At 40.7% G+C, this 25404-nt stretch overlaps 1 protein-coding gene across 12 annotated transcripts in view; it reads right to left on the minus strand.

Moving 5' to 3' along the window:
- The window catches only part of LOC107395889 (protocadherin 2 alpha c), a 171913-nt gene that overhangs the window by 18776 nt on the left and 127733 nt on the right, over positions 1-25404 (minus strand). The window contains exon 1 of one of the 12 annotated variants that reach the window (XM_070551803.1): positions 21504-23883. The exons of 8 other annotated variants lie outside the window; for them this stretch is intronic. In XM_070551803.1, coding sequence (XP_070407904.1) covers positions 21504-23879 — 2376 coding nt within the window. In that variant the 5' untranslated portion in view covers positions 23880-23883. Of the gene's footprint in view, positions 1-10792; positions 13944-14498; positions 17489-17545; positions 21451-21503; positions 23884-25404 lie in introns of those variants that run through there. 3 more of the 12 variants (XM_054734133.2, XM_054734137.2, XM_054734131.2) reach the window with 3 other exon arrangements.

Raw genomic sequence — 25404 nt, forward strand, 5'->3', positions numbered from 1 at the left:
AAGTTGGTGGCACTTCAGCACTAGTTTTCATTTGCCTTTAAGTATCCAGGACAAGTATCCAGTGCTCTCTGAACTCACTTTACAACTGTAGCATACGATCCACTATAGACGACTGACTCTGTGAGATATTGTGTGACTTTGTAAGTCACTGAGATTCTAGAATCTACTGGACTGTTCGGACTGAATTTAGAAATGTGAGTAAAAAATTCTCCAAACTTCATACCTGGGATAAATACATTATTATCTGATATTTTCATAAAGATTGTGAATAACGTTGAGACAACCTAAACAAGAAAATCATGTGATCTGTTTGTTAATTATGGAATTGCATTACAGAAACTCACATGTCAGATTCTCATTTTAAACTAAATATCAAACACTTTTTTTAAAAAGCTACAGAAATTCTGCAATACGTTTTAAAAGAAAATCTTTAGTGTAGTTTTCAAAACATTTCACAAAATTGCTGCAGACACACACCTGAATGGCAGTTGCATCTGGCATACTGAGACGCCGTACAAATATCTGGCTCTGTCCACTGTGGCTGGTGACATACCCTGACCCCCAGGTGCCACTGTGCGGCCTTCCCGTGTTATAGAACATAAACGTGTCACTTCCTGATGTGGCAGTCAAGCATGTCTTGTAACAGTAAGTTTTAGTCAAAGAACCATTTCCTCGCACTTCAATATAATGTGGCTCCACTTTGAGGTCACGTCGAAGAGCAACGTTGATGTTTTGTTGTGTTGCTGTAGCTCCTCCACCTACAGCTCTTCCTCCACCACCTGCAGAGGTGCCGCCCTCTGGCATACTTTTCTGGGAGACACAACATGGACAGCATGAGCCAGTCTTGGTGCAGTACTCATGACACCGCACAATGGCTAGAACAAAGACGGTGACCAGAAATACAAAAGTTGTGGCACAAAGGGCTATGATGAGGTAAAGTGTGACAGGGGAAAACATTAGTGGGCTGTCAGGCCTCACAATGCGCTTTGTGTCAGGGGTCAACTTTGGAAGCAGCTCCATCACATGAACATGGATGGTGGCGGTGGCGGAGAGTGGAGGCATGCCATGGTCACAAACCACGACTGTCAGAACAAAGGTGGTAGAGTTGTCCTCAATGACCCTCCTTGTGGTGCGAATCTCACCCGTGTACTCATGCACCTTAAATAGATTGAGGACTGTGCTGGTCGGATCCAGGTCGTAAAACAGCCAGGCATTCTGCCCCGCATCACCATCCCATGCTGTAACCTTACTAACTAGTACTCCTGCTTCTGCATTCTTCATGATAGTTTCGGTTGTGTGGCTCCCGTTGGCAGGAGGGTAGACAATCCTTGGCACGTGATCATTCTGATCCATAATGTAAACATATACTGTGGCCACACGGCTGAGAGGAGGCACACCATTATCCTGGGCTTTAATCTGAAAGTGAAACTCCCGCAGCTTTTCAAAGTCAAAGGCTTGGAGGGCGTAGGCCTCACCTGTGTTGGGTTTGATGCTGACGTAGCTGGCCACAGGGATACCATGATTGTTATCATTGAGAACAGTATAGGTGATGCGTGCATTTTCTGCATCATCAGCATCCGTTGCCTTGACAACACACAGAGATGCACCAGGAGCATTGTTCTCTGTTATGTAAACAGTATAGGATGTCTGCTCAAAGCGAGGTGGGTTATCATTAACATCTGCAACTTCTACCCTGAATGTCATTTCAGCAGAAAGAGGCAGAGCTCCTCCATCTACAGCGCTGACTGTGATATTGTAGGATGAGATGGATTCTCGGTCTAGGAAAGCAGATGTTACAACGGTGTAGTGGTTTCGGAAGGACTTGATCTTGAAAGGCAGGTTGGGCATGATCTCAAGGGTCACTTGTTTGTTTTGTCCAGAATCCCGATCATTGATGCTGATCAATGCCACCACTGTGTCAGCCCGAGCATCTTCACGCACAGGGCTGGAGAGTGAAGACAAAACAATCTCAGGAATGTTGTCGTTGGCGTCCAAAACCTCCACAACGACTTTACAGTGCACTGCCACAGGGGCTGGACCCTTGTCCATAGCCTGAATGTACATTTCATAGGAGGTGGTTTCCTCATAGTCTATGTTATTTTTCACCCTAATTTCCCCTGTATGTATGTCCATAGAAAACATCTGCCTGACTCGTTCAGGTGTGTAACTGCTAAAAGAGTAAAAAACCTCTCCATTTGAGCCCTCGTCCGGGTCTGTTGCATTTAATCGGATCACAAGTGTCCCTTTTGGAGAGTTCTCAAAAACTTTTACTTTATACACAGAACTGCTGAAAGCAGGGACATTGTCATTGGCATCAAGGACACGGACGTTGATTTTGGCTGTGCCAGTTCTCTGTGGGGTGCCTCCATCTACAGCTGTCAGGACAAGCTGATGGGAGGGCATGTGCTCCCGGTCAAAGGGCTTCTTCAGGATGAGCTCAATTTGTTTATTATTGGAAAAGGCTTTAGAAGACTCTAAAGAAATGTGTTCGTTTGGACTGAGTCTGTACTGCTTCACTGAGTTGGAACCGTCATCAGCATCCTGGGCTCCCTCGATGTGGAACCGCGAGCCCGTGAGAGCTGACTCCGACACCTCAAGTTGATATTCATCTCGAGGGAACTGTGGTGCGTTATCGTTCACGTCTAAGATCTCCACCTCCACGTTGTGCCTTTCCAGCGGGTTCTCTAAGACCACCTCCAGGTTGCGCGAACAGGTGCCACTAAATCCACAAACGGTCTCTCGGTCAATGCGGTCACTCACCACCAGCTTCCCGGTTTTGTGGTTTATGGTGAAATATCTCCGTCCACTGTCCGATGTAATTCGGATGCGTCGGGTGGAAAGTTTTCCCAGATCCAGATCCAAATCCCGAACGATGTCGCCAACCTGCGCTCCATTTTCCAGCTCCTCCGGAACGGAGTATTGAATTAGTGCGTTAGTTAAGCCACTGAACACGAAGAAAAGCAGAAATAAAGAAAAAGTCACGTACTCCATTACACTGTAGCAGCATCGTACTGTCACAGCCATCGCAGGCAAGCAGAAATAAAACATGATTTAGAGAAATCTTTCCGCCTTTCCGGCTTGCTGCGGGTCCCCACCCGCCTCATTAAAACCAGAGAAATAGTCTCTGCATAACTCCGGCTATGAGCAGGGTAAATACTGCATCCTCTCCTCCCTTTGCCAAAAAAAATTCTCCTGTGCATCCATGTTTTTCATTGTCTGTATGGCTGTTGTTTTCAATACAGTCTACCTGTATTGCAAAGCTGTCTCCATTCCTCTGTTGCTGCGATTGGTCTCCCTCTCCTCCTTTGCCTGTGACGGTGATGCTGTCGGTGGGCAAAGAGGGGGAGGAAGAACCACTCCGACAGCGCTGGCTGCATTCAGCACCTCCGATCGAACACCAAATAAGCGTTAAACCACTAAATAACAAAAAGGTTTCGAGTTTTATAAGCATGCGTTGTGTATGCGCGCAGCTAAATGCAGCATGAAGCAGACGGGAAAAGCCGAGCGCAGATTTCGAGGATTTTAAAACGTTTTTTTTTCTGTATTTTTCCTCCTCTCTCTTGTCAGTGCCACCGCCCTGTTATGAACAACTGATTTTTATTAACCACTCCGCCGGTAGAAGTTCCTCCCTGATTCCAGTTAATGATGGAGAACGAGCCAGAGAAAACCCGAAGCAGAGCGTTAGAATACAAGAGAGAGAGAGTTATTTAACAAAAGGCATCGATCTAAAAAAGATTAATTTAAATCCTGACGCACACGCGCACGCACTCACACGAGGAAGAATAAATATTGCCAATATAAGGGTAAATGGCTGCTCTAACTTGAACTAACAATTCTTCAATTAATGCATTATTCATCTATGATATCCTAATTTAATAATGACAATGTTTTGCACATTTTGGACTCCGGTGCTGCAGCTGAGCAGACGCAGACCTGTTTTGCTACAATGTCCACTGTCTTAGTTAAAAGCACAAGACTGTGACGTCATGACGCTGTACGCTGCTGAAGACCTTAACCGGGTCACAGACAAGATGCTCCAGATGTGACCTTCATTTACATCTGGTAAAACACAAGGATAAATAAAATAGACAACTTTTGTGCAGACTGTTCAATCTTCATGTAATTTTCTGTTGATCTTTCACCCTAAAAACTCCAAAATCAACTCAATCAGCAATAAGACTAAAGACGGATTAAGACAAGCTAAAAGTGCTCATGTCCAAAAAGATAAAAATGTTTAACTAAAAATCTGAGAAACATGAGACAATGTTAGTTTAAATGTCGTTTTCCCAAAATCATTTGTTTTTCAATTTAAAGATTTATAAACTTTGTTAAAAAATGCAAAATCTTTTCCTTTGTCCGTTATAAGGTTTGAACAACCCTTAATACATTTTATTTACTAATTAGTATTATTATTTTTTCGAAACTGGGTTTGTAATGAGGGTTATATGCCATTTAAAGCATGCTGATGCAATAAAAACACATTGTACGGTGTGCAGAAATGACTTTGTGAAACCCTGGATCCTTTTGCTTCACTGCAGCCACTGGGCCAAGATAAGTGTCTAACTCCCACATCATCCATTCCTTTTTCTGGTGTTTTGCCACTCTCACCCACGCTACACTTGCCCACAGCGATGACAGAGCCTGGCATCCGGGAAGACAGTGACTCACATTGATGGTGCTAAAGGATGCTGAAACTCTTCAAAGTCAAAAAGCAACAAATAAGGCAGTGAGGCTGAGAGGAAGGGTAACGTTGGTTTTTAGGGACATATTTGGTAGATTATAATGTCAAAGTGCATACGATGACAGCATGTTATTATGTTTTAATCTGATTAAACTGCATATTTATTTATTTCATTATAGCATCATCATTTTCTTTTCAATGGGGACTAAAATCTCACTATGTTTATCTAACATAACTAAAATTAAACATATTTTCTATAGCGTTTTTAAACTTTTGTGTTTTTAAAGTAAAAGAAAATAGGTGATAGCTATCTAGTTAACATTCCTGTCCTTCTCACCGTCAGCTTTCCTCATACCATATTTTCTTCGAATACCTGTCATATACCTTCTCAAAATGTGTCCATCTGTTTCAGTAATATTTGCATGTCTCAGAATTGTAGATTACTTTGTTTACTCAAGAGTGCTGTAGATAATGTTATCAACACCTGCAGACAGATGTCTGTCTCGCTTCATCAAACGCTAATTAAAAAGTCAATAGTCTGCTTTTTTGTCAAATTATATAATTTCCTAATAATATTTTGCTATTATTTACATTGAACAAGACACTAATGAGTTGTCAGTAGATCTCTGTTGGAACTTTGAAAATTTTAACGGATTTTTGTTCCCAATCCTTGCAGACACTGAATTTTCTCTGGCTTTTGACCGAATGCAACACTAATCGTCAGCTGCTGTTCCAGCAGAGAATTGTCTGAGAGAAATATCGAGTTTTACTGAAAATGACAATAGTTATGGACTGAAAAGTGGATGCAACAAAAAATAAAAAATAAATAACAGCTTTGTAAATGCAGAACGGTGTAAGCAATTAATAAAACAATAATTCAGATTTTAAAAGGGAAGATATTCCCTTTGTTTCCCCTAACTGTCATATTATAAATCCCCCAAATGTATAAATTATTCGGTTTTGCCACTAGATTAATAATGTCCTCTCAAACCTCATTAATACTGTAAGCAGCCACTCTAAAAGCCATTTGTATGACTTCCCCTAGGAGACTTTTCTGTGGAAAACCCCATTTTAGTGAGTCAGATTACAAAGAGAACTACAAAGAAGCAGGTCATGGTGGGGCTATCATGAGGCTGGACTCCTTACATCATTCCCTCAAACAGAGGCAGTCATGCAAACGTAAAGGGCATTTGAGCCTGTTGGCCATTACACTCATTCTTGAGATGTGCACAGAACAACAATAATGTTATCTGAGGACAAAGTCATCATGTCTGAATAAATGTCGGAAGATCTTTAGCAGTTGTCCCCTTTTGTTTTTAAATGTCATGAAACCGTCTCCAGCCGAGAGCTTTCATGAACAGATTTATTTCAGGGAACGGACGCAGGTAGATGGAGGACATACAGGGCAAAAACAAGAATTATTAGCTCACTTCCATTATCAAAGATTCTGAAATTAGGCTTGTTATCTTACAACTGAGCTTTATTTCATTTAATCTTAACCTATCTGAACATGTTTGCATAATAGGGAAAATAATCCTTTAAAAACTGTTTAGTGCAAGTAGGGCTGTGGTGTATAAATCTGATCCTCAAAGGCCATACATATCATACCGTTTTTTAATATATCCTCTGAATGGATATGATTATGAGAAATGTAAAATAAGTAATTATAGTTCCTAATGGTGGACCACATGCAGTTACCACAAAATGATTTATCACTTAAAGGATTCTCAGGGCTTCGCTCCAGTTGTATCTGTACTAATGGACATGAGCATAAAATAACCCATGCAACTACAAAGCATTATTACTGGGAAAATTGTAACATCAGTTGTATATTAGGAGTAATGAGTCAGTATAAAGGAAAAGGTCAATAGCAACAGCACTGCAAAGTCACTCCTGATGTCGGTGGGAGAGAGCCTGAGCCAGGAGAGGCAGAAGGTGGGGGAGACAGTGAAACTGGTCCCTCTGTTGGAAAATATCGGTAGTACAAGGGGTGGACACGTGATCTCCACCTCTCTGCCCATCCACCCAGGCTTTATCATTAAGCCGGAGCACTAAAACATAATCCCATCAATGTGTGTGTGTGTGTGTGTGTGTGTGTGTGTGTGTGTGTGTGTGTGTGTGTGTGTGTGTGTGTGTGTGTGTGTGTGTGTGTGTGTGTGTGTGTGTGTGTGTGTGTGTGTGTGTGTGTGTGACAGAGACAGAGACAGAGACAGAGAAGAGGAGAGTGGAGAGACGCGGATCTAAACCATTGGTCAAGCGTTTTAGCAACTACACCACCATAGGCAAATATTCTAAAGAAACAACTTCAGTAAGACATTAATACATTTAACTATATTTTTTACCCACTGTGCCACACAAAAGAATGTATAAATATGTGCTAAAGAAGTATTATCTCTTCAGAGAATGTTCTTGTAAAATAAAATAGTGCCCACAAAAATCTCCACTGAACTAATACTATATCTTAGGGAATTAAAACAGATTGTTCATCAGTCTTTCTAAAAAAAATGCTTAAATGAGTCTTTACAAAATGGCTCACCATCGTGTAGAACAGAATTGGGGTTTCACATCTTTAATTTCCAGGCTGAATAAATTTCCCATCTATAATTCCCTGACAAAGTCCCCTGGAAACCACAATACTTGGGTGCATGGCAACTGCAAGGAAAGCGCGTTCTGTATTTACTCTGATCCCGTGTGTACCTTTTCTTCCAAAAGTAAAAGGGCATGAGACAACAAAAATGCAGAACAAATCCCTCCTCGTGGGAGCTAGTGAGGGTTAAACAGCTCCTCGGTTTTCCCTGATTCAACCATGAATCAAACAAATTCTCACTGTGGAGCTGAACAAAGCTATCAGGAAATGCAGGCAGGCTTTCGATACTTCCGTCTCAGACTGGCCTGGCTTTTCATTCCAGCCAGATGGGAGAAGATGGAGGCTGGGGTTCTGAGCATGACAAAGCTAATCTAATGACAACCAAAACAGACCGATGCCACTGAAGCAGCATGGAGGAAAGCTTGGTGAAAGTAGGGGATTGGTGATAAGTTCCTCTTTTTATCTGTGACCAATTGTAAGCCTGTGGTGTTCTCACTCAGCTGGAGGGCATGCATTTAATGTCTCTCTCTCTCTCTCTCTCTTTTTTTATCCAACTCATCCTCAAATCCTCCAGTTTTCTCAATGCTCGAGGCTTGATTCTGTGCTGCTGAATTAATAACTCCCTCTAAAACCTGTTCCCATTTTGAAACAGATTTTCTATCCTTACACTATTTTCCCAATTTCCTTTGCTCACATCTTCTATTGTCTAGCTGACTAAACAGTTCTGATGAGGATACTGCACCTTTTTGCATGCATTTTGTTTTAGTCTCTTTTCTGTTTTCTTTGTGTGCGTGCTGTTTCCTGTCAGGTTGCATGCACACGCTGGGATGGAAGTCTCAGTGGGGGTGGGTACATACGGGCAACTCCCTGGAAGCAGATTGGCTCATCATTTCATTACAGCTCAGAGCAGTCTCCATGGTAACCATACGGATAGCAGCACTAACCTCACTCTCACACAAAGGACACACCCTTGTGAAGGAGGAAAACAGGAAGTGCTTCATGAAATGTCTGCATCAGAAACTCTAATTTAATGTCCAAGTCACTTTTTTATAAGACAGTATGTTTATAGGGTCAGGATATTTTAATGCCACCCCTTTAGTCTAGCTGTTGAGCACATCTGGATAAATGATTTGCAATATAAAGCTTCCGCATCAGGATACAAATCTAAAGCTCTAGTAACAACAATAATGCACTGTAAAATTAATAATTTCATGTAATTTGCTGCATGGGGGGAGTGAAGGTTAGAAGCTTTTGCGACTCTGAACTCTAGCTTTTCGGAAACTATTGAGGAAATTAAGCTTTTATTTAAATTAATGAATAACTGTGTATATTATTTATCACTATCACTATTGTTATCAACACATCTCCTAAACATCCGTCTAATGCAGGCAGCACACGACCACATAAAATAAACTGCATAATGATCTGAAGGTTACCATCTGCCTAAAAGCCTCTCTTCCCCTTTTCCTCCTGCAGCTGTGAATGACAGTAAGAGTTGTTCTGCCCCGCCCAGCTGCAGAGGAGAGCGAGAGGGACCGGAGAGCTGAACCGAATGGAGTTGCTGATACCTCGATCGGAACGGAAGCTCCCTGCTGCTGCTGCAAAGGGTAGCGGAAAATTACCTGCCCCTCCCCCCTATCCCTGCCTGCACACACAGAGAGAACTGCAGCACACAAACACAGAGAGATGGATCCAGACATGGTTTTAGGAGTGCTCGGAGCTTGTGCATGCACAGTATAAAGGGGATCAAAGAGCACGCACACACATAACACACCGGTTCAGTCAGATGGTGCATGTTGAGTGCGGCCATGTTTAAATCACTCTCTGACCCAGTTAAAAGAAGCACAGACTCACACTCGTCTCTTGATTCTCACAGAGCTCTGATTCCCTTTATTTTCCTCAGTGAAAAAAAATCAAATGACCAGTGTTTCAACAGATCAGGCCACGTTTGTTTACACCAAACCACTCCCTGAAATGAGGTCATAGCGTCTCAGCGATTCAAAGCATCACGAATCCATTTCAACAAAGTGCACGACTGAGTCTCACCAACATTGTGTGAGCAATGCCCACCAGCAATAGCAAAATGCCACAACTCTATGCTGCTAAATGTTACAGGAATGCACGTGACTTCACTCCAAACAGGATTTTGTAAATATATTCAGGATGGTAATGAAAACATATTCAATCATGTTTACAGAGCTTCAGAGCTGATAGCATACATGCCTGCAGAAATAGTGTTAATTTCCTGTTAGATTGTTCAGCTGCTCCCCTTCTTCAGGAGAGTGAAGGGTGGGGGAGGGGAAGAAATCCAGCAGCAAGGAGGACAGGACAGAGCAGACTAGAAATGTGGGTGTAAGATACTGAGACATAGAAGAACACTTGGTACAGTGCACATGTGACTATAATGAAATGTAAATGATCATTAAAAAATAAACAGTAGACCAGCATAATCAATCATCACCTCATTTAAAACATGCAGCTCAAGAAAATGAATGTAAAAGCATCAAAATGGTGCAGATAAATTAATTTCAAATATAGAAGGTTGTTTTGTGTTTCAGTGTGATAGCTGATTTCTGAGTGTGGAGCCTCTTTTTCTACAAACAGCAGAACGATAGCAGCACTAATGGTGAGTATGGGCATGGGTGTATAGATATATAATATAAGTGCAGGAAACAAAAAGTGAGCAAATGTCTGAATGCAAAAGATTATGTATTTTTTTATTCTGTTATCACTATAGAGTTCTAAAATGCAATAAAATATAGTTTATATTGTCTATCTGAGATGCCTCATTTATTAAATGTAGCAAAAGCAAAAGAATAAATGATGGAAAGTCAAAGTTGTCAGTCACTCAGGTCTCAGTAATCTATGGTCAAATGAAGGAAACTGAACTTTTTTTTAAAGCACACAGTCACCTTCAATTCAACGTACTAGCATTAAGTGATGAAATGTTCTAATATGCTCCTTATTTTTGAAAATTCACTTTGAGAGTTTACAGGACAGAAATGCAAATGTCCACAAAGGATGAAATATCAACAAGATATACTTAAATCACCATATTTTAGGATTTTTGATTTTGACTGTGCATTCTGAAATAGCCTACCGGTATGTACATTTACTTTATTTGGAATGCAAAAGGTTGAGCAATTTGATGTTGCCACAACATATTTTTAAATACATTTACAATTGTCTTTAAAAATTATTTGATTAAGTTATCCAAATGTGATTGTTGTTATGTTGTTGAAATTAGGAGACATTTACATTCCCAACCTGTTTATTTAAACTGATCAAATCTCCTCAACACATTATAATAAATATTATTGTTTCTCTGTTGACACACATGATGGCGGAGTTAGGAGCGACAAGGCCCTACTACACTGAAGATGTTCAGGACCATGGACAGTGCTCATAGAAAAATCCAAAGGGCCAAGTCCTGACCAAGGAAACTATTTTTCCTGAAGGGAAAGCTCTACATAATATCAAAATATGTTGTTTTTTATGTAAAAAAAAAGTGGAACACATCTTACCTTTTCTTTGTTAGGTAAGGTCTGAGTTCTGGTAAAAGTGTCTCCTCCATTAATACTGATCAGTTCAGCATCTACAGGTGGGAACGGGGCGGGGAAAACCACTACGTCACTCTTCAGTGTGTCTGAGCTGAAACACACGTCATACTGCTGAGTAGCTTTAGAGTAAGACCAGCTCCCGTCAGGATGGGTGGTGATCATCGGGGCGCTGTACCTGCTGAAACCACCGTCTGTCCTGTGGCATCTGACAGCTATTAGGCTGATCAGACTCAGAAGAAAGATGACCGACACCGACACGATGGCGATCAGCAGATACAGGTTCAGATCCGAGAAGCTGTCCTCCTTTAGAGGCACGTTTCTGAACTGAGTCTGGATGTCAGCTGTGCTTTCAACCACCACCACATCAATAGACACAGTAGCTGACAGAGAAGGCTCTCCGTTATCAGAAACCAGCACCACCAAGGGGTGACTCTTCAGGTCGTTGTCGCTCATCCTCCTCTTAGTCCTGATCTCCCCGGTGCTGGTTCCGATCCTGAACAGGTTGTTTCCTTTGGGCTCCGTCAGGTGATAAGAAAGCAGCGCATTGTATCCAGAATCTGCGTCCACAGCCCTGATCTTTGCTACAAAGTACCCTGCTTCAGCAGAATAGGGGATGGTCTCACTGTTAACAGAACCCAGCTCAGAATAAGGAGCCAGAATTGTTGGATTGTTGTCATTTTCATCCAGGATTAAAACGTTAACAGTCACGTTGCTGCTGAGTGGAGGAACACCAGAGTCTGTGGCCTGAACTTTAAACTGAAATGTTTTTAGCTCCTCGTAGTTAAAAGACTGCAGGCTGATGATGTCTCCATTTTCAGCATTTATATTTACAATTGAAGTTATTGGAATATTAATTGAAAGATCACCTAATAGTGAATACCTTATTTTAGCATTGTCTGCTGTGTCCGGGTCTGATGCAGTAATGTGGGAAATAGTAGACCCTATTGCACTATTTTCTTTCACAAATACAATACTTACAGGCTCTGAGAATAAAGGGGCATTATCATTCACATCAGATATGTCAATAGTAAGAATATTTGTACTGGAGAGAGACGGACTCCCCTCATCAGTAGCTATAATGGTGACATCATAGCACAAAATACTCTCTCTGTCAAGAGGCCCGTCAACAACTAATGAGTAATAGTTTTTATAATTTAGCTTGAGTTTGAAAGGGACGGGCCCAACAATTGTTGCATCAGTGAGACCATTGTTGCCACCATCTTTGTCAGTTACAGTCACCAGAGCAACAACTGTTCCTAATTCATCATCTTCTTTAACTGGACTCATCAGAGATGTGACAAGGATTTCAGGAGTGTTATCATTAACATCAATTACCTCCACTAATAGTTTGCCATGCACACTTCTTGAAGGTGTGCCTTTGTCTTTTGCCTGAATACGAATATCATAAGCTGCATTTTCTTCATAGTCTATGTTTCCTATAACAGTTATTTCCCCTGTGTCTGGGTTTATTGAGAACAAAGATTTAGGATTGAAGTTTCCTCTTTCAATAAACGAATACACTATTTCACAGTTAATGCCCTCATCTAGATCTGTAGCACTCACGGTCAGAATAGAAGTCTGAAGTGGGGCGTTTTCAGGGACCTGGGCCTTGTACAGAGACTGGCTAAAAATCGGAGCGTTGTCATTGATATCCATAACCTGTACAGTTATTTTTAATGTTCCTGTCCGGGGCGGTTTTCCTCCATCAAAAGCAGTTAAAGTCAGGAGGATAACAGATTTCCTCTCCCTGTCTAAAGATTTCTGCAGCACCAACTCGGCAGACTCGCTGATCTGCCCGCTACTTTGCACATCCAGAGAGAAATATTCGTTCGGACTCAGCTTGTAGTTCTTCACCGTGTTACTCCCCGTGTCGGCGTCATTTGCCATCGGGAGTAAGTACCTCTCACCGGTAAAAGAAGATTCTGAAATGTTTAAAGTCATTTCCTTTTCACGAAAAGATGGCGCGTTGTCATTAATATCTGTAATCAGGACCTCTATGCGGTGCAGATGCATCGGATTGCTCAGCATGGCCTCTATATTGAGAGAGCATTTTGCCGTATTTGGACAGAGCTCTTCACGATCAATTCTGTCGCAAACAAATAAGGTGCCAGCTCGTAAATCCACGTCAAAAAGCCTTTTAGAATTCCCAGAGACCACTCGTAAATCGCGTTTTTCCAGTTCGTCGACACTGATGTGTAAATCCTTAGCGAGGTTTCCCACCACCGTTCCTTTGTCAGCCTCCTCGGAAACGGAGAAAGAGAGCTGCGCTGCAGACGCGCCGCAGGAACAAAGCACCGCTATTATTTGTATCCAGTATGGGACTTTTTGTCCTTCACGTCCCATTGCTACCACGCAATAAAATAAAAAATCTAAATTCTGAACATGTTCTCGTTAATGTAATTTTTCAACCAAGTCCTGTCCGTTCTCCTGGACATCGCTGAGCTGTGTGCTTAGTCACAAAGCCGCGGATCTTCTGCCGTGACTACACATGGAGAGGAGGAGCCTGAGCAGAAAAAAAAGAAACACGCAGATATTTGTGGTCTTCAGCGACACCAGCTGCTATCTCTAAAAAAGAAACAAATACATTGTAATTGTCTCCTGAATTTATATTAAAAATAAATAAATAAAACTCTAAATTAATCTCTAGTTCCACTATTGAATGTAGAAGGTGTGTGTGTGTGTGTGTGTGTGTGTGTGTGTGTGTGTGTGTGTGTGTGTGTGTGTGTGTGTGTGTGTGTGTGTGTGTGTGTGTGTGTGTGTGTGTGTGTGTGTGTGTGTGTGTGTGCACGCGAGCGCAAATGTACATGGGAAAGAGAGGAGTTTCAGTTCACTTTTAAAACAAGCGACGTTTGTCTGGCGCTCGGGGCCAGACTCGTGAATTCAGCACCATGGACGGCTCTCGGAGGTTTCAGCCTATTTTCTCTAACATTTATCTTTCTACGTAAAACTTGCAACGACTATTTTCAAACCATTTGTGACAATCAGCACATTTAACATGATTTAAAAAAAAAAGAAAGATTAGCAGCATTAGAAAATAACGTTTATCCAGTCAGCGCTATATCTTATTTTTAATAACCAAGTGCTAAATTAAGTTCTTGGTACTACACACACACACACACACACACACACACACACACACACACACACACACACACACACACACACACGCACACGCACACGCACACACGCACACACACATATGTATATATATATATATAGAGAGATATATATATAGATATAGATAGATAGATAGATAGATAGATAGATAGATAGATAGATAGATAGATAGATAGATAGATAGATAGATAGATAGATAGATAGATAGATAGATAGATAGATAGATAGATAGATAGATAGATAGATAGATAGATAGATAGATAGATAGATAGATAGATAGATAGATAGATAGATAGATAGATAGATAGATAGATAGATAGATAGATAGATAGATAGATTGATAGATAGATAGATAGATTGATAGATAGATAGATAGATAGATAGATAGATAGATAGATAGATAGATAGATAGATAGATAGATAGATAGATAGATAGATAGATAGATAGATGGATAGATAGTTTGGTTAAGGAGTGCCTTCCTCCGTTTCTAAAATTCGTGGTTGTGGGTTTATTAGCAAATTGTACAACATTTTGAAATATACTCGGACTCACCTTGTCTTTGTTAGGTAAGGTCTGAGTTCTGGTAAAAGTGTCTCCTCCATTAATACTGATCAGTTCAGCATCTACAGGCGGGAACGGGGCGGGGAAAACCACTACGTCACTCTTCAGTGTGTCTGAGCTGAAACACACGTCATACTGCTGAGTAGCTTTAGAGTAAGACCAGCTCCCGTCAGGGTGGGTGGTGATCATCGGGGCGCTGTACCTGCTGAAACCACCGTCTGTCCTGTGGCATCTGACAGCTATTAGACTGATCAGACTCAGCAGAAAGACGACCGACACCGACACGATGGCGATCAGCAGATACAGGTTCAGATCCGAGAAGCTGTCCTCCTTTAGAGGCACGTTTCTGAACTGAGTCTGGATGTCAGCTGTGCTTTCAACCACCACCACATCAATAGACACAGTAGCTGACAGAGAAGGCTCTCCGTTATCAGAAACCAGCACCACCAAGGGGTGACTCTTCAGGTCGTTGTCGCTCATCCTCCTCTTAGTCCTGATCTCCCCGGTGCTGGTTCCGATCCTGAACAGGTTGTTTCCTTTGGGCTCCGTCAGGTGGTAAGAAAGCAGCGCATTGTATCCAGAATCTGCGTCCACAGCCCTGATCTTTGCTACAAAGTATCCTGCTTCAGCAGAATAGGGGATGGTCTCACTGTTAACAGAACCCAGCTCAGAATAAGGAGCCAGAATTGTTGGATTGTTGTCATTTTCATCCAGGATTAAAACGTTGACAGTCACATTGCTGCTGAGTGGAGGAACACCAGAGTCTATGGCCTGAACTTTAAACTGAAATGTTTTTAGCTCCTCGTAGTTAAAAGACTGCAGGCTGAATATTTCTCCAGTTTCCGAGTTTATATTTACAAAGGAATTAATGGGAATATTTTTAGAAGCACCTTCTAATTTAAATGTTACTCTCGCGTTTTCACTTAAATCAGAATCGACTGCCTGTATCACGTGGATTCGAGTTCCTATTGGACTGTTTTCCTTTACATAAATATTTATCATGGGTTCAAGGAAATCAGGGGCGTTGTCATTAACGTCAGCAATCTCCACTTGAATTACGCTGGTGCTTGATAGAGACGGGATCCCTTTATCTCGTGCTGTGACGGTCACGTTGTAAAACGTTTGTTCTTCTCGATCAAGTGGTCTATCTACAATTAACGAATAGTAATTCTTATAATTGGAATTAAGTTTAAAAGGTGATGAGCCAATAAGATTACAGCTAGTCTCTCCGTTTGCTCCTCCATCTTTATCTGTCACCGTCACCAAAGCAACGACGCTTCCGGTTTCTGCATCTTCTCTCACTGCGTTCATGAGTAACGTCACCACAATTTCTGGCGTATTGTCATTAACATCTGCTACCTCGATCAGGAGCTTTCCGTTAGCTCTCCGAGGTGACGCGCCTCTATCTGTAGCTTGAACGTGAATTTCATACGCTCGTTGTGCTTCAAAGTCTAACTGACCTTTGACACTGATCTCACCCGTTTCCGCGTTTAGATCAAACAAATCAGAGGGATTAATATTTGCACGTTTGACAAAAGAGTAAATTACTTTCCCGTTATCTCCTTCGTCTAAATCCGTGGCGTTAAGTTGAATAACTAATGATCCAACTGCAGCGTTTTCATTAACTCGAGCCTTGTACAGAGATTTACTGAAAGATGGGGGGTTATCATTTGCATCTAGAACATTAATAATTATCTGAACGGTTCCAGTGTGGGGAGGTCTTCCTCCATCCACAGCTGTTAGTGTGAGTCCAACAACATTCTGTCTTTCTCGATCTAAAGCTTTCAGCAGCACCAGCTCGGCAGACGCGCTGTGCTCTCCTCCACTCTGCACAACGAGGGAGAAGTACTCGTTTGGGCTCAGCTTGTACGTTTTTACTGAATTGCTGCTCGTGTCCGCGTCGACAGCTAAAGGAAGCAAGAAACGCTCGCCTGTCGGCGAGGATTCAGATATATTAACCGAAAATGATTTTTCAAAGAAAGTAGGCACGTTGTCATTGATGTCAACAACCACTACCTCAATGCGTCTGTGCACCACGGGATCACTCAGTATAGCCTCCAAGTTTAATGTGCACGTAATCTTATTGGGGCAGAATTCCTCGCGATCGATTCTGTCATTAATTAAAAGGTCTCCTGTTTTAAAATTTGGCTCGAAATATTTCTTACTGTATCCCGAAACGATATTAAGATTCCTCGCTTGCAGGTCCCGAACGTTCACATTTAAATCCTTTGCGAGGTTCCCGACCACAGTTCCTTTGTCCGCCTCCTCATTGATGGAGTATAATATCTGAGCAGCAGACCAGTCGGACACACACAGCACTAGAAGCGCACAGACAATCCAATAATCCCCTCCACTGTCCATCGTTGATTATAACAAGATCCAGAATATGCCCATCCATAAAACGTTATTCGATAAAGAACATTTTAAGATCCAACCGCGCCACTCCTCGCCTGCTTCTCACCACCCGCGTTCACTGCACAAAGCAAGCACGGGCTACTGCGACTGAACGAGGAAAGGAGGAGACAGAAAACCCAGATATCAGGGAAAGTATGGTCATCAGCGACCCCGCGCGTAGCAATTCAGCCAGGAATGAGATGAGTTCACATTCTCTTGTCATTCCAAAATATTTCAAATGTGATAAAGTAAAACACAACGTTTTAGTTAATTAATATGAATCGTGTATTTGTCCTCTACATTTACAAATAAACCCTCAATTATTAACGTTGTATTTATTTTATCTTAGTTTAAATAAAATAGTACAGAACATAAAAACCCGCCACTGCGTGATTTTAGTTATTTAAAGGATTCACCAACAGGAAATGTATGCTCGACAGAAACAAGATGCCACATTGCATTGAGCTGAATTTCAGAACCATGGAGAGCACCCAATGAAAAATAATTACGGTTACTTAGCAATTAAAATGCCCTAAGAGAGAACTTAGTTCGGATTTCAAATTCCACTGTGCATCTGCTTATAATGGAGAATCATTTGAGGCACACGTTGAAAACATAAAAAAAGACATATTTGCAAAACTCACCTTTTCTTGGTTAGGTAAGGTCTGAGTTCTGGTAAAAGTGTCTCCTCCATTAATACTGATCAGTTCAGCATCTACAGGTGGGAACGGGGCAGGGAAAACCACTACGTCACTCTTCAGTGTGTCGGAGCTGAAACACACGTCATACTGCTGAGTAGCTTTAGAGTAAGACCAGCTCCCGTCAGGGTGGGTGGTGATCATCGGGGTGCTGTACCTGCTGAAACCACCGTCTGTCCTGTGGCATCTGACAGCTATTAGACTGATCAGACTCAGCAGAAAGACGACCGACACCGACACGATGGCGATCAGCAGATGCAGGTTCAGATCCGAGAAGCTGTCCTCCTTTAGAGGCACGTTTCTGAACTGAGTCTGGATGTCAGCTGTGCTTTCAACCACCACCACATCAATAGACACAGTAGCTGACAGAGAAGGCTCTCCGTTATCAGAAACCAGCACCACCAAGGGGTGACTCTTCAGGTCGTTGTCGCTCATCCTCCTCTTAGTCCTGATCTCCCCGGTGCTGGTTCCGATCCTGAACAGGTTGTTTCCTTTGGGCTCCGTCAGGTGATAAGAAAGCAGCGCATTGTATCCAGAATCTGCGTCCACAGCCCTGATCTTTGCTACAAAGTATCCTGCTTCAGCAGAATAGGGGATGGTCTCACTGTTAACAGAACCCAGCTCAGAATAAGGAGCCAGAATTGTTGGATTGTTGTCATTTTCATCCAGGATTAAAACGTTAACAGTCACATTGCTGCTGAGTGGAGGAACACCAGAGTCTGTGGCCTGAACTTTAAACTGAAATGTTTTTAGCTCCTCGTAGTTAAAAGACTGCAGGCTGATGATGTCTCCGGTCTCTGAGTTGATGTTTAAAACAGATGATGTTGGAATATTTCTGGGAGAAATGTCCAACAACTTGTAGGTAACTTTTCCGTTTTCATCAAGATCAGGATCAATGGCGCTGATTGTGTACATAACAGAGCCTATTACGCTGTTTTCTTTAATATAAACATTAATGGCAGGCTCTAAAAATTGAGGGGGGCTGTCATTAACATCAGATATTTGAATGGTAATGACCCGGATGCTGGACAGAGGTGGACTCCCTTCATCTGTAGCTGTAATGGTGACGTTATAAAGAGAAGTGTTTTCTCTGTCCAGTGGTCCATCTACTACTAACGAATAATCATGTTTATAGTTTGATTTTAGTTTAAAAGGAACAGACCCAACAACACTGCACTTAGTGACACCGTTGTTCCCTCCATCTTTATCAACCACCGTTAAAAATGCAATAATTGTACCCAGTTGAGCGTCTTCCCTAACAGGAGTCATTAGTGACGTCACAGATATTTCTGGAGCGTTATCATTAACATCTATTACTTCTATCAAAAGTTTAGCATGAGTGCTACGAGGGACGGGGCCTTGGTCTTTGGCCTGGACTCTGATTTCATAAGCCCGCGTTTCTTCATGATCTAATTCACCTTTAACTGATATTTCTCCTGTTTCAGAATTTAGATGAAAAATATCTGATAAATCAACATTTCCTCTCTTGATGAACAAATATCGAACCTGGCCGTGCATTCCTTCATCTAAATCTGTTGCATTTAATTTAATAACAAACGATCCGGGAACAGCATTTTCTTTAACCTGCACTTTATAAAGGGAGTTGCTGAACACAGGTGTGTTGTCGTTCACGTCTAAAACATTAACAAGCAGCTGTAAAGTCCCTGATCTCGGTGGTTTACCTCCATCTACCGCCGTCAGAACAAGCTTAATCACAGACTGTTTCTCTCGGTCTAAAGCTTTCTGCAGCAGCAGCTCTGCAGACACACCGTGTTCTCCACTCTGAACATCAAGCGAGAAATATTCATTCTGGTTTAGCTTGTAGCTCGTTACTGCGTTACTTCCTGTGTCTGCGTCCAGCGCCACTGGGAGGGGAAATCTCTCTCCTGGTGACTGCAATTCCGAGATGTTTAAGTAAAGAGTATTTTCTACAAACACAGGCGAGTTATCATTTATGTCAAGAATGCTGATTTCTATTCGGTATAAATTCATTGGATTGTTCAGAGCAGCTTGTATTTTGATGGAGCATTTGTCGACATGCGGACAAAGCTCTTCTCTGTCTATTCGCTCCGATATAAAGAGGTTCCCCGTGCGCAAATTCACATCAAAATATGTCTTACTCAAACTGGAAACAATGCGTAAATCTCTGGTCTCCAAATCACGTAAATTTAGATTCAAATCCTTTGCAATATTCCCAACAATAGTCCCTTTGTCCACCTCCTCGGAAACAGAATAGGTTACATGGGAAGCAGAGCAGTCACAAAGCCAAAGCAGCAGAACCACAAAAATCCAAGTGCGTCCTTTTGCTCCGTCCCACAACATCGTTGACACGGAAAACAACCGTAATCCAGTGGGTCATTAATCTACAAAGCTATTGTTTCATGCAGGAAAAGCGTTCCGTTTTAAGCGTCTTGTCGTCTACCGTATGGTGAAGTGGCACAGCAATGGTGGTGCTCGATGACGGGTTATTCTAATCAACATGTACGCAGGAGGAGCTGTGTGAGTTAAATTATTATAAAGGTCTCTTGCGACATCTAGTGGGAGAACGTTCATGAAATAGTGTTTCGTCTTAACTATCTTTTAATTTCAATAGAATTCAATCTGGAACACAGATAGTATTTTTTACCATGGAATACGTTTAAGTAAACATTTAATGACTTCAACAAGTAATAAATTAAAAAGAGTTATATTTTCTTTGATATACGATTATTTATAATATATGTTTTAATCCGTTTGAAGTAACAAAACTAAAGCAAAGTTCCCAAAACTATGTTGTTTTCAAGTGTTATTAATAAAAAGAGAATCAAACTAAAATATTTTGAGCTAATCAGATCCAAATAAATGTGTGAACGTTGACTTATGCTGTTCAGTATTGTACTATCTTAATCAAAGTCCTGATAAGTGAAATCGTTTTTTATTTTAACAAAAATAAATAAATAAATAAAAATTACAAAAGATACATACATTTTCTATCGTTTTAATTGTTTTAAATATGTATGAATCTTGTTTAAAAGAAAACAATTGTTCAAAAGAGTATGCTATATATGTTGTATTGGTTCCAAAATGCTAGATGAGAAATAAATATGCCACCAAATAAAAATATTGCTTTTTAGAAGGATATAAATATTTTTGAAGGAGAAGAAACAAACCAAACGCGTTGTAAGTCTAGACATGCTCAGAACCACGGACAGCGCCACTTCACGGTAGGTTAACAAATCCTTTGCTGTTTTATTGTTATCTCTTAATATCACATTTTATTGTCAAACCCAAACATACCTTAAGTGCAACTGGGTGATTTATGTTTAATTGTGCTAAACTGCTATGGGCAGAATGTATTTCTAAGAAGAACCGATCTACTAACCTAATTGCAGTCACAGCAGGTATGAGATACAAATCTTTAAACATGCAAACGTTTGCCTTCGAAAAATAAATAAATTTAAGTCATTTTAAATTACAACGAAGTCAAAATGAACATTTTATTATATCAATGCAGTTGCCTTTGCATTTTCTAGTATTTACAGAGACATATCTCCTGCTATTAAAACAGTTTTTGGTATCTTAGTAATAAAATAGTATTTGTGATTGAAAAAAGAGCATTGTCGGTATAGTGACTAAAGGGGGAAAGCATTGTGCCCAAATATAAATAGATTAGAGTAGAAAAACTCAATGATTAAAAAATAAATTATTGACCGGAGATTTGAGGAAAAATGTTAATCAAAAAACAATTAATTATCTAACTAAAATCAATTTCAACTGCAAGTTCAAATATTTTGCTAAATATTTATGGACTAAGTCAGAAATTTAAATCACTTAAGTGGTGAGAATCACATCACATGGATCACTATTTGTCGTTATAATTGTGCATTTTGGAAAACGTTCAAACAGTAAATCTCAGATAGCTTACCTTGTCATTGTTAGGTAAGGTCTGAGTTCTGGTAAAAGTGTCTCCTCCATTAATACTGATCAGTTCAGCATCTACAGGCGGGAACGGGGCGGGGAAAACCACTACGTCACTCTTCAGTGTGTCTGAGCTGAAACACACGTCATACTGCTGAGTAGCTTTAGAGTAAGACCAGCTCCCGTCAGGGTGGGTGGTGATCATCGGGGCGCTGTACCTGCTGAAACCACCGTCTGTCCTGTGGCATCTGACAGCTATTAGACTGATCAGACTCAGCAGAAAGACGACCGACACCGACACGATGGCGATCAACAGATACAGGTTCAGATCCGAGAAGCTGTCCTCCTTTAGAGGCACGTTTCTGAACTGAGTCTGGATGTCAGCTGTGCTTTCAACCACCACCACATCAATAGACACAGTAGCTGACAGAGAAGGCTCTCCGTTATCAGAAACCAGCACCACCAAGGGGTGACTCTTCAGGTCGCTGTCGCTCATCCTCCTCTTAGTCCTGATCTCCCCGGTGCTGGTTCCGATCCTGAACAGGTTGTTTCCTTTGGGCTCCGTCAGGTGATAAGAAAGCAGCGCATTGTATCCAGAATCTGCGTCCACAGCCCTGATCTTTGCTACAAAGTACCCTGCTTCAGCAGAATAGGGGATGGTCTCACTGTTAACAGAACCCAGCTCAGAATAAGGAGCCAGAATTGTTGGATTGTTGTCATTTTCATCCAGGATTAAAACGTTAACAGTCACGTTGCTGCTGAGTGGAGGAACACCAGAGTCTGTGGCCTGAACTTTAAACTGAAATGTTTTTAGCTCCTCGTAGTTAAAAGACTGCAGGCTGATGATGTCTCCGGTCTCTGAGTTGATGTTTAAAACAGATGATGTTGGAATATTCCTGGGAGAAATATCCACCAACATATAGGTAACTTTTGCGTTTTCATCCAGATCAGAATCAATGGTGCTTGCTGTGTAAATAACAGAGCCTACTGCGCTGTTTTCTTTAATATAAACATTGATGACAGGCTCTAAAAATCGTGGGGAGTTATCATTAACATCAGATAGTTTAACATTTATGACCCGGATGCTGGACAGAGGTGGACTCCCTTCATCTGTAGCTGTAATGGTGACGTCATAAAGAGAAGTGTTTTCTCTGTCCAATGGTCCATCTACTACTAACGAATAATCATTTTTATAATTAGATTTTAGTTTAAAGGGAACAGACCCAACAACACTGCACTTAGTGACACCGTTGTTCCCTCCATCTTTATCAGCCACCGTTAAAAATGCAATAATTGTACCCAGTTGAGCGTCTTCCCTAACAGGAGTCATTAGTGACGTCACAGATATTTCTGGAGCGTTATCATTAACATCTATTACTTCTATCAAAAGTTTAGCATGAGTGCTACGAGGGACGGGGCCTTGGTCTTTGGCCTGGACTCTGATTTCATAAGCCCGCGTTTCTTCGTGATCTAATTCGCCTTTAACTGATATTTCTCCTGTTTCAGAATTTAGATAAAAAATATCTGATAAATCAACATTTCCTCTCTTGATGAACAAATATCGAATCTGGCCGTTCATTCCTTCATCTAAATCTGTTGCATTTAATTTAATAACAAACGATCCGGGAACAGCATTTTCTTTAACCTGCACTTTATAAAGGGAGTTGCTGAACACAGGTGTGTTGTCGTTCACGTCTAAAACATTAACAAGCAGCTGTAAAGTCCCTGATCTCGGTGGTTTACCTCCATCTACCGCCGTCAGAACAAGTTTAATCACAGACTGCTTCTCTCGGTCTAAAGCTTTCTGCAGCAGCAGCTCTGCAGACACACCGTGTTCTCCACTCTGAACATCAAGCGAGAAATATTCATTCTGGTTTAGCTTGTAGCTCGTTACTGCGTTACTTCCTGTGTCTGCGTCCAGCGCCACTGGGAGGGGAAATCTCTCTCCTGGTGACTGCGATTCCCAGATATTTAAGTAAAGCGTATTTTCTACAAACGCAGGCGAGTTATCATTTATGTCAAGAATGCTGATTTCTATTCGGTATAAATTCATTGGATTGTTCAGAGCAGCTTGTATTTTGATGGAGCATTTGTCGACATGCGGACAAAGCTCCTCTCTGTCTATTCGCTCCGATATAAAGAGGTTCCCCGTGCGCAAATTCACATCAAAATATGTCTTACTGAAACTGGAAACAATGCGTAAATCTCTGGCCTCCAAATCACGTAAATTTAGATTCAAATCCTTTGCAATTTTCCCAACAATAGTCCCTTTGTCCACCTCCTCGGAAACAGAATAGGTTAACTGGGAAGCAGAGCAGTCACAAAGCCAAAGCAGCAGAACCACAAAAATCCAAGTACGTCCTTTTGCTCCGTCCCACAACATCGTTGACACGGAAAACAACCGTAATCCAGTGGGTCATTAATCTACAAAGCTATTGTTTCATGCAGGAAAAGCGTTCCGTTTTAAGCGTCTTGTCGTCTACCGTATGGTGAAGTGGAAAAGCAATGGTGGTGCTCGATGACGGGTTATTCTAATCAACATGTACGCAGGAGGAGCTGTGTGAGTTAAATTATTATAAAGGTCTCTTGCGACATCTAGTGGGAGAACGTTCATGAAATAGTGTTTCGTCTTTACTATCTTTTATTTTCAATAGAATTCAAACAGGAACAACACAGATATTATTTTTACCATGGAATACGTTTAAGTAATCCTTTAATGACTTCAGCGAATAATAAATTAAAAAGAGTTATATTTTCTTTGATATACGATTATTTATAATAGATATTTTAATCCGTTTCAAGTAACAAAACTAAAGCAAAGTTCCCAAAACTATGTTGTTTTCAAGAGTTATTAATAAAAAGAGAATCAAACTAAAATATTTTGAGCTAATCAGATCCAAATGAATGTGTGAACGCTGACTTATGCTGTTCAGTATCGTACTATCTTAATCAAAGTCCTGATAAATGAAATCGTTTTTTATTTTACCAAAAATAAATAAGTAAATAAAAATTACAAAAGATACATACATTTTCTATCGTTTTATTTGTTTTAAATATGTATGAATCTTGTTTAAAAGAAAACAATTGTTTAAAAGAGTATGCTATATATGTTGGATTGGTTCCAAAATGCTAGATGAGAAATAAAAATTCCACCAAATAAAAATATTGCTTTTTAGAAGGACATAAATATTTTTGAAGGAGAAGAAACAAACCAAACGCGTTGTAAGTCTAGACATGCTCAGAACCACGGACAGCGCCATTTCACGGTAGGTTAACAAATCCTTTGCTGTTTAATTCTTATCTCTTAATATCACATTTTATTGTCAAACCCAAACATACCTTAAGTGCAACTGGGTGATTTATGTTTAATTGTGCTAAACTGATATGTGCAAAATGTATTTCTAAGAAAAACCGATCTACTAACCTAATTTGCAGTCATACAGCAGGTATGAGATACGAATCTCTATGCAAACGTTTGCTTTCAAAAAATAAATAAATTTAAGTGATTTTAAATTACAACGAAGACAAAATGAACCTTTTATTATATCAATGCAGCTGCCTTTACATTTTCTAGTATTTACAGATACATACTGTATCTCCTGCTATTAAAACAGTTTTTGGTATCTTAGTAATAAATTTGTATTTGTGATTGAAAAAAAGAGCATTGTTGGTATAGTGATTAAAGGGGGAAAGCATTGTGACCAAATTTAAATAGATTAGAGTAGAAAAACTCAATTATTAAAAAATAAATTATTGACCGGAGATTTGAGGAAAAATGTTAATCAAAAAAACAATTAATTATCTAACTAAAATCAATTTCAACTGCAAGTTCAAACATTTTGCTGAATATTTAAGGAATAAGTCAGAAATTTAAATCACTTAAGTGGTGAGAATCACATCACATGGAT

The sequence above is a fragment of the Nothobranchius furzeri genome, chromosome 1 (assembly GCF_043380555.1).
Source record: "Nothobranchius furzeri strain GRZ-AD chromosome 1, NfurGRZ-RIMD1, whole genome shotgun sequence".
NCBI lineage: Eukaryota > Metazoa > Chordata > Actinopteri > Cyprinodontiformes > Nothobranchiidae > Nothobranchius > Nothobranchius furzeri.